The sequence below is a fragment of the Fragaria vesca genome, linkage group LG2, assembly GCF_000184155.1.
Source record: "Fragaria vesca subsp. vesca linkage group LG2, FraVesHawaii_1.0, whole genome shotgun sequence".
In the NCBI taxonomy this organism is placed as follows: domain Eukaryota; kingdom Viridiplantae; phylum Streptophyta; class Magnoliopsida; order Rosales; family Rosaceae; genus Fragaria; species Fragaria vesca.
In genome coordinates this window covers 17,352,838-17,362,701 of record NC_020492.1, presented here as the reverse complement: position 1 = coordinate 17,362,701, position 9,864 = coordinate 17,352,838, and the positions used below count along the sequence as shown (strand labels likewise).

The window sequence follows — 9,864 nt, the reverse complement described above, 5'->3', positions numbered from 1 at the left end:
TTTGAATCTTCCGGATTGATCTTGCCTCTTTCTCCTTTATTTTTATTTCTCCCGTCTCTCTGTCTTTGCATCTCAGATAATATCGCCGCTTCGTTTCATCTCTTTCACTATTGTTTTGTTTTGTGCCTATATACTATTGCTTGGTTAACTGTTCATAGGCACTGTGAACAGTGTGCGGACATTTTCATCCTGCTGATGGGTTGTGTAATTCCGTATTTACCCTTCGTTTCAACTCTAGGTATAATTTTTTATTTTTTTTCCACTGCTTCTCGCTCTCTCTCTCTCGCCCAACATTTCTCCATCTTTCTCACAAAATAGAAAAGTCTAGAGATATTAATATATTACTGTGATAATTTATTACCCCGTTGTTTCACGGAATTCTGTCATTTTTCTTCTGCTTTGTATATATACGTACAAATCAAAACAATTGGAGTATTTATATTTTTGGTAGAACACAAAATTGGCTAGATATTTTGTTGTATAAAGGTTATTTTTGTGATAACTCTTATACATATGTGGAATATGCATAATATTAATGTTACACCGCGCCAAGGCGCGGGTATCAACTCTAGTCTTCTAATTAGGCATAGAGACCACACACAATTAAGATAGCAATAGTGTGCCCCAACCTTGTTCTTAGTACATTCTTTTCATGCTTTGTGTTTTTTTTTTTTCTTTTTTCTCCCCCTTTTATACTAATTACTTCTTAACTGCATCATTGAAAATGTTCATGATAGCAGAACAAAACTGAGTCACAGGTTTTAGATACAGAAAGAGAACCCCAATGTGTTTGAGGACCATTGATAAAGCAGACCACACGCTAGGAGTTAAAACGCATAAACCAATGTGGCTGTTGGGTTGCAATCTTGTTAAACTCCCGCCAAGATTTCGGGTACAGTGTTTTAGGGAATATTCATGGGATATCTTCCTTGGTTTGGAGGGAATGTTACCTGCCCAATGCAACCAGATAGAGAACTTTGTGAGCAAAAAAGAAAGAGATTTTCTCTAAACTCTACCAGACAGGTATTGGCCATCAATCATAATCTTTAATGGGTTTAATCCAAGCAAGATTCAATTTAAATAGCAAACTCATTTTTCACCACCAAGACATCAAACCAAGATCAAAAGCCAGTACCCTGTTGTGGTGTGTTGTTCACAAGAATCCATGGCGAGCCCTATGACGCCATCACACGTTGTTATTGCTTATGATGCCACCAAGGACCGCGGTGGGCATGAGCTTAAGCTCACCATTGATGCTGTGAGGTTGAGGGGTGACATTTTACGTGCCGGCGACACCATTGTTGTGCTTGGAGTCTTGCACAGGGTGGTTCACCCAAGTAAGTGTTCGATGAAATACTCCAGTGGGTTTTAGGTTTAGGAGAAGACATTACATTCTCCGATCAGAAGCTTATATAGCCCTAATGAGATGAAATCTTGATTGGGTTTTGGGAGAATATTGATTGATTGATTTATCGGTTTCTGCTTGCTTTGGCTATAAAGTTGTGCACACAGAGTAGAATGGTGCTATGAACATTATCTTTAACTTTCCATTTCTATTTCTGGATCAAATTTTCATCTTCTACAACAGAAACTAAATTGGTATTATATATGTTTTACACCATACTATGTGCTTGAAAATTTTCACTTTGTGACCATCAGTTCTACATGTATAGTCAAATCTCGTCAATCTAATCATGATCCTTTCTGTAAAAATGTATCTTCATTAGTGACGCTGCAACATGATATAGGCTTTTGTTATTTTTCGCTTAGTACTGATGTTACAGACTGTGATATATAAGGGTAAACATAGATCCTTTTATTTCAGAAAAATTTGATGCAGAGTACTTCCGATATTATATCTTGCATAATAGCATTAACTAGTCAAATGTTAGTAGGATCATATGACTACTCCGATTATTCAATTTGTAGAGGCATAAACTCATTCTGAGCAAGTAACTAAACCACTGACCGTGCTTATTACTGATTTTGTGATGTTAACTCCAATACTCCATGCTTACCTTGCCTTCGTTGGAACAGTGGGATATCAAGCGAAACCATACCCAGAATTCTTTGGAACAAGCTTTCGTGCAGTGGAGGAAGAAGTTACAAAGAAAGTTGACATGTATGTTAACATGCTTCTTGAAAGTGCGGTGAAGTGTGAAGATTATGGGGTAATATATTCACCAAGTGCTAAGCATTACTTTATCAAGTTATTTGATGAATAAGGATTACTGTTATCTGTTACCTAGAGCACTAACAAAGATAAAAAGTTTGAACAAAGATGCTGGATGCATCTTGTTTATATCAAGATATTCCTCTGTGTCACATGTTATATTAAGAATTCTGCTCTCTGTCCTTGTTATTGGTGGTTTTGTTCACCGTTTCAAATTCGTTGCTATATTCAGGTCAGCATTGAAGTCAAAGTTACTGCTGGTTATCCCATCAAGCAGGTTATCTTGCAAGAGATAATGGCCTGTAACGCAGCTTGGGTTGTACTTGATAGGTAGTTCTTTGTCTCCGTCTGCTTATTCGTTTTAGAGTTCACCATGGTTGCACTTGTTATCTGATGATGATTCACGAGTCATTACAAGTATTCCTTTAGAAATTATTTCTTTGAACTGTAAAAATCTATTCACCTACCTTTGGATATTGTCAAAGTGGTTGACGTCTTAAGTTCCTAGGTATGGCTATTGTATAAAGAACATTTATATGTACACTGTTATTTTACTGAGCTAATCTTCTTTCTCTTAAAAGGCGTAGCTACTGATATTTGGATCTTTAATATTTGATGCTGTAAAAACAAAAGGCAAATAACAATTTCAGTGTTTTCTAAGATAGATTCCTAGATTTCTTTATACCCTCTATTTTCCATTAGCTTCTATCTACCCTTATTGCTGTTCCAAAACATGCCTCTGTTGAAATTCATCTTTTCGGTTTTTCATTGGCTTTAGTAGTAACTTATGGAGTTTCACAGGCACATTAGACGGGATTTGAGGTTCTACCTTAAGCAGATACCTTGCAAGGTTGCGTTGATTCAAGATAGCTTAGCTGTGGAAGTTTTGAGACTTCATACAACAGATGATACTGATACTATAGAACATAAAACATTCTTTTCTTTGTCCAAGCCTGTTCCACTATCAATTTCTCAGGCTAATGGAATCTTTGAGCAGTCAATCATTACGTGTTCAAGCTACTCTGCATCTGTTGGTCTGGAAAGCTCAGAAATGCTTAAGCCCAACTTGACGCCTCCATCTACATATCAGTTACGAGAGTATAGTTCGTCATTGGATCTAGGGACTTCTTCTAAGAATGAAAAGTCAGGTACAAAATTTGCATATGCCTTTAAACATAATGCTTTTTGCTTTTTAAATTCTAGTAAGATCAGGCCCTTCCAATGAGGGATCCCTTTTTTCTTCATTTATAGGGATAGATCATTTGACGAATTTTTCAATCACAAAATCAAATCTCCACCGTTCAATTCGTTGGGCTATATGAGTAGATCATTTCTGCAAATTTTCAGAAAATTTGGTGATCGTTAAGTCATCCAAATGAGGGATTTATTTTTAATGATTTTGAACGGTGTATGTTTGACATAAGTGTTAAGTTTTTTGTTTTAATTTTAGTCATCCAAGCCCATTAAAAAACAGATCTAATGGTGTGAGCCTATCCCTATAAATGAACAAAAAAATAGATCCTTCATTGGAAGGGCTCTGCTAGTAAAATATATTGTCCTTTTTGTGATGGAAGCTTGATAATCAGATGTGATACCAATCCATTATGAATAGTCAGTCTATAATACAATATTTATCTAAATTTTCAAATCTTTACATGCAAAGTATAACCCTTTCCAGGAAAACCTGAAGTGAGTAGAAGTTTGGTCGAAATGGCAAACCTTTATTTGTCTTCTCTCGATATATTTGGATTGTATATTTACTTGGAGTTGAAAATATTTAAGCTACAAAATATATTATGTGTTTTCTGTTTTCTCCCTTTATATTGAAAGTCACACTTCTTTATATTTTTATTCAATTCATGATGTGCCATTTGAGTAAAATAAGATAACAATATCTTCACTTATATGATACTATCATAATGATAGGATACATATAGTTTGTTCAACACACCAGACTTGCTAAACCCTAGAAACATACATCATTCACTTTTAAATCACATGAATGTTGCCAGACATAAAACTTATGCATCATGCACTGAAAGGATCACAGTAACCTAAAGCCATTATGCTTTTAGCATTTTATAACAAAGAAGTGCATGATCCTTATGTCTCATGCATTATGGTGTTTCCAACGGGAAAATGATCTAAGGAAATAGGAATTACCCATGTAGAGTGAAGCTTTTCCAATATCTTTGCTTTAAAAAATATATATGGTACTCCAACTACTAGAGTAAAGCTTATAAGTGTAAGTTTTCATCTTCCAGGCATACAAGCCAAAGGAGACATAAGTCAGTGTTCTACTTTTCAATGTGTCCAGAAACGAAATAAAAGTTTCTCACGCCAAAGAACCTCATATGCGCCAATTCTTTGTTCCATCTGTGGAACGAGGACTGAAATGTATATGAAAGATTCTATGACATTTAGTTACTCAGAGATACAGATTGCAACAAAGGATTTTTCAAAAGAAAACTTAATAGGAGAAGGTGGATATGGTCATGTATATAAAGGTGAGCTCAAGGACGGACGGGAGATTGCAGCGAAGGTGCGGAAAGAGGCAAGTAAACAGGGATTCAACGAATTTCACTCTGAGGTCTATGTCTTGAGTTTTGCACGCCACAAAAATATTGTAATGCTGTTGGGTTATTGTTGCAAGGAAAACCAAAATATCCTGGTGTATGAGTATATTTGTAACAAATCTCTCGAGTGGCACTTATTTGGTAAACTTCTTTTTGGACCTCAGCTATTGTTAGTTCATCTACTGATACAACATCAACAAGCTTACTGAATCTTCTTTTTGTTAATTTCTTGTGGATTTCATAGATGATGAAGCAGCAGTTCTTGAGTGGCACCGAAGGTATGCTATCGCCCTTGGAACTGCTAAAGGATTACGTTTCCTACATGAAGAATGTCGTGGAGGTACTATTGTTCATAGAGATATGCGACCAAGCAATATACTGCTCACACACGATTATGTTCCAATGGTAACTTAACATGCAACATTCCTTGCATTCACTTTTTATGAGCTCCATTGAGACATTACAAAATATTACTTTCCATTTCAGTTACAGGTTGCTTACATACTATCTGGTCAGTAGCTGACCTTGTGATACTGATAAGTTTATAGCTACTTAAGGATATGGTGGTTGAACTATAAGAAAAATAAATGCACTAGCTCGATTTATAATAAAAATCTCGAATCATACATGTATTGTCCTTTTTGCTAATCAACTATCTAGGGCTTCTCTGAGTTGTGGAAATATAGCTTGTCATTCCATGAAGCATTTTTCCTTAGGGCCAATTACATATAAGTCTATTTTGAGACATTTTTTCCCACATAGATCCACCATAACATTTTTACCCACATAAGTTTATCCAATTTTAAATAAGATTTTGTATTAAGTATTGAAGTTCAACATAATTACAAACTGCCATCCAACAAAAAAAATTAGATTTTCTCCTTTATATTTATAAGAATGCCACTAGTATAAAAAGTCAACAACCACTCTCATTTCGGAACAGTCTCCGGCGGACCTTCGGCGAGATTTCCAGCTGACCTCCGGCGAGGTTTCAGGCGGACCTCCGGCGAGGTTTCCGGCCGACCTCCGACGATGACAAAAATTACTACTACCAGCTATAAAAACTACTACCACCAGCTACAAAATCTACTACCACCAGCTACAAAAGATATTACTGTGAGGTTTCCGATGAACACAAAAGCTACTACCACCAACCACAAAAACTACTACCACAAGCTACAAAAGCTACTACCACCGCCTACAAAAGCTACTACTGTGAGGTTTCCGACGAACACAAAAACTACTACCACCAGTTACAAAAGCTACTACCACCGCCTACAAAAGCTACTACCGCTATAAACAAAAGGTACTACCAACATAAGAAAAACTACTATCACCGTCAACAAAGCTACTACCGAGATAAACAAAAGCTACTACCCCTGTATATAAAAGCTACTACCGAAATAAACAAAAGCTACTACCAACATAAAAAAAGCTACTATCACCGTCAACAAAAGCTACTACCGTCACCTACAAAAGCTACTACCGCCACCAATCGAATCTACTACCTTCAACAACAAAATCTACTATATCCAACAACAAAAGCTGCTATGGTGAGATTTTCGACGACCTTTAGAAAGGTCACATATAATGTCGCTAACAACAAAAGTTAATACTAAGCAGAACAAAAACTACTATCCGGCATAACAAAAGATACTACCAAGCATAATAAAAGTTACTGTCACCAGCAACAAAAGCTACTACCAAACAAAACAAAACCTACTACCAAACAGAAGAAAAGTTACTGCAATCAAGAGAATATAACAAATTCAATGGTGCAAAAAATATGAAGCCTTCTACAATAATATAATTATGTACAAAAGCTACTACCACTGATTACAAAAACTACTACAACCAACAACAAAAGCTACTGCCGTTAGTAACAAAAGCTACTACCGCTGACAAGAAAAGCTACTACTACCAATTACAAAAGCTACTACCACCGATTACAAAAGCTACTACCACCAACTACAAAAGCTAATACCACCGACTACAAAAGCTACTATAGCCAACAACAAAAGCTACTACCGCCAGCAATAAAAGCTACTATCTCTAGCTACAAAAGCTACTACCACCGACTACGAAAGCTACTACAGCCAACAACAAAAGCTACTACAGCCAATAACAAAAGCTACTACCGTCAGCAAAAAAAGCTACTAACCCTAGCTACAAAAGCTACTACCACCGACTACAAAAGCTACTACAGCCAACAACAAAAACCACTACTGCCAGTAACAAAAGCTACTACTGCCAACAACAAAAGCTATTATCCCTAGCTATAAAAGCTGCTACCACCGACTACAAAAGCTACTACTGGAGGTTGAGAAAATTATTTTTTATAGACTTGCATGATTGCGGAAATGTAGAGGATACAACTAAAATAAAAATGCTAATGCAATTGAGTGAATAAAACATATTCAATGATACAAAAAGACGTTTTCAACAATGATAAAATTATTTACAAAACTACTTCCATAGTTGTAAAAAGTTGCTACTATAGTTTCTGAAGTATACTATAATAACTTTATAAAACTACTGTCAGTTTTCTATAGTGACGCTCTAAACCATATGCATAATTTTTCCCCCCTTAAGCAAGAGACTTGATTTTAAACATTTCTTGCTTGGCCGCATGACTTCTTGGTTAATGGAGGCTTCAATATCCTAATTCACATGATTTTGAAATCTACTACCATAATTTCAAAGCGAAGATTTCTGCAAGAGCAACACAATGTAATATTAGTATTTGAAATGAAAATAGAAGTTATTAACATCAACACTTAGCAAACAACATTGGAGATAGACAGAAAAATACAAGAGACAAAAAACTAATATCATACCTTGTAAACATTTGGCCTACCTAAATGAAGAACATCAATGACCTATATCAAAACTAAATAACAAAAATCAAACTCACTCCTACTCAACTACTGCAATGAAATCACTAACTAATTTTCAACATTTAAGTTCCTCAGATCAAATAATTTAGCTCATAAACCGAATAGTAGCAGAAGATACTACAACAGGATACTACTACGCATGCACATAAAGATACTATCACAGTAGCAGAAAGATACTGCAACAATTATGGAAGGCTACTATCCCTCTATCATAGTATCAACTTGTTCCGATTAAAACCAGTGACACGCTAATAAACCTTTATCACACTAATTTGATTAAAACTTGTCTGTAACAGAAATACGAGCTCTCTGCTTAGCAAACATCTTCATCTCTTCCAAGCCCTAATTCAGCCAAAGATCTAAGACATTTGGGCTTTAATTTCATCAATACTACACCACATAAAGCTCCATATCAATCTAAATGCAACGAAATCGACACAGAACTAAAAAATATGAGGAGGTTCAAAAAATCGAAGAAAGGAGAAGAGGTTTACCTGGAATGATATTTATCGCTCAAATCAGAGAGTTTGAGAGCTTTCTCAGCTTACTTCATCAAGGACGATGACGGCCGAGGGCACCGCGACGACGAGATCAGCCGCGGGCTCCATAGGTCGTCGGACGAATCGGACGGCCATATGAAGCTCAAGAGGAAGAAATAGAGAACCACACCTTCGTTTCGTGTTCTGAACAATTTGATTTTGCTGCAATTCGGATCAAATCGCAATCTGTCAACACAAATTCGAATCACAATCACATATCTCACGTTCAGTTATTACAAAAATCGTAAAGAGAAACAAAGAATGAAAGAAAGAATTGTGTTACCTGTGTGAGATCTGAAGAATGAGAAGCAGCAGAGAATAGAAGTAGATAGATCTCGATTTCACCAGAGCTTGTTCGTCGTCTTAAGGCAAGGTTCTGATCGAGATTAATTCGACTCCGACAAGGTAGCTTCTGGTCAGAGCTTCTTCGTCGTCTTTAGACATGGATGCCGGAGCTCGTCTTCATCTAATACGAGAGAGAGAGAGAGAGAGAGAGAGAGAGAGAGAGAGAGAGAGAACGAAGAAGAGAGACTGATTTGGTAAAAAGAGGGAGGGGAGGGTATTTTAGGTACAACAAAAAAATAAACTGGTGGGTTTGGACTAAAAGGTGGACTTGTATGGGTAAAAAAATTAAGGTGGACTAATGAAGTATAAAATGTTGAAAAAGAGACTTATGTGAAATTTTCTATTTTCCTTACTCAAACTTAGCACCGATGTGTGGTAAAAGTAAAACAGGTGGCTTTTATCTTACTTTTGCTTGTTGGAGAAGCCGGCTGTGATATACTAAATATAACAGTTGTTAGGGCCTAAAGGGTGAGAAATCATTGTAGAGAGAGGTTAGAGTAAACTGTTTATTTCTTGGGGTTTTGGGTTAAAAGCTGTCTCCAAGCTAATCTGCAAACGTAGTCCAGTTTGTTGAATCGCATGAAGTCTTTTTCTTCTTGAGGATTAATTTTTTTTTGTTTTTTTTTTCTTTTTTAGTTTCTGAATTTTAGTTCTTTTTTGAAAGGAATTTTACTTCTTTAGTTGTGACTGTTCATCAAGTGGGGTAAGAATATAAAGGATTTTATTTATAGGTAAGATGCACTAGGATGCAAGGCGCGTCTCACGTTGAAGCAATACATGCAAAAAGGGTATTTTCTCTCCACCAGGCTGGTACCAGAATAACATGTTCTCGTAGTTTCAACTTCTAAGACAGTTGGTTTTGACTAGGGCTGGCATCGGTAGGTATACCAACTATATTTTTCAATACCATGTACCAACCAACTTAAAATTGGTAGGCAAAATCTTGTACCAAAACCAACCGTCAAAGTTGGTATACCAACTTAGTTGGTACGGTTGGTACTCGGTTGGTACGGTTGGTATTGGGCCTCTACCAAGTTTAAATTGAGGCCCAACAAACTGAAAGACCCAGCTCATTTAAATCCTTTTTTTGGGCCTATACCAAACTTCTATCAATTATCAAACTATTCAAAGTTCAAACACATTCAAAGTTTCACACATCATAATATCATATAATTTCAAATGCATAAACAAGCAAGATCAAAACTTCAAAAGTTCAAATGCAACAAGCCAACAACGTCCAAAGTCTTATACAGAAAATTAAACAACACATGTCCAATGAAAACACAAAAGTCCAGATTAGCAGGGAAAGAGTGATGTTGTGAGGCCGGGAGAGT

The 9,864-nt window shown here is 36.3% G+C and overlaps 1 protein-coding gene across 1 annotated transcript in view; it reads left to right on the top strand.

Annotated features, from left to right (window-relative positions):
* Window positions 1-1,165: 1,165 nt before the first annotated feature.
* The window catches only part of LOC101300885 (proline-rich receptor-like protein kinase PERK13-like), an 11,284-nt gene continuing 2,585 nt past the window's right edge, over window positions 1,166-9,864 (top strand). The window contains exons 1-6 of the mRNA XM_004292579.1: window positions 1,166-1,337; window positions 2,038-2,209; window positions 2,411-2,503; window positions 2,975-3,169; window positions 4,463-4,890; window positions 4,994-5,154. Coding sequence (XP_004292627.1) covers window positions 1,166-1,337; window positions 2,038-2,209; window positions 2,411-2,503; window positions 2,975-3,169; window positions 4,463-4,890; window positions 4,994-5,154 — 1,221 coding nt within the window. The remainder of the gene's footprint in view (window positions 1,338-2,037; window positions 2,210-2,410; window positions 2,504-2,974; window positions 3,170-4,462; window positions 4,891-4,993; window positions 5,155-9,864) is intronic.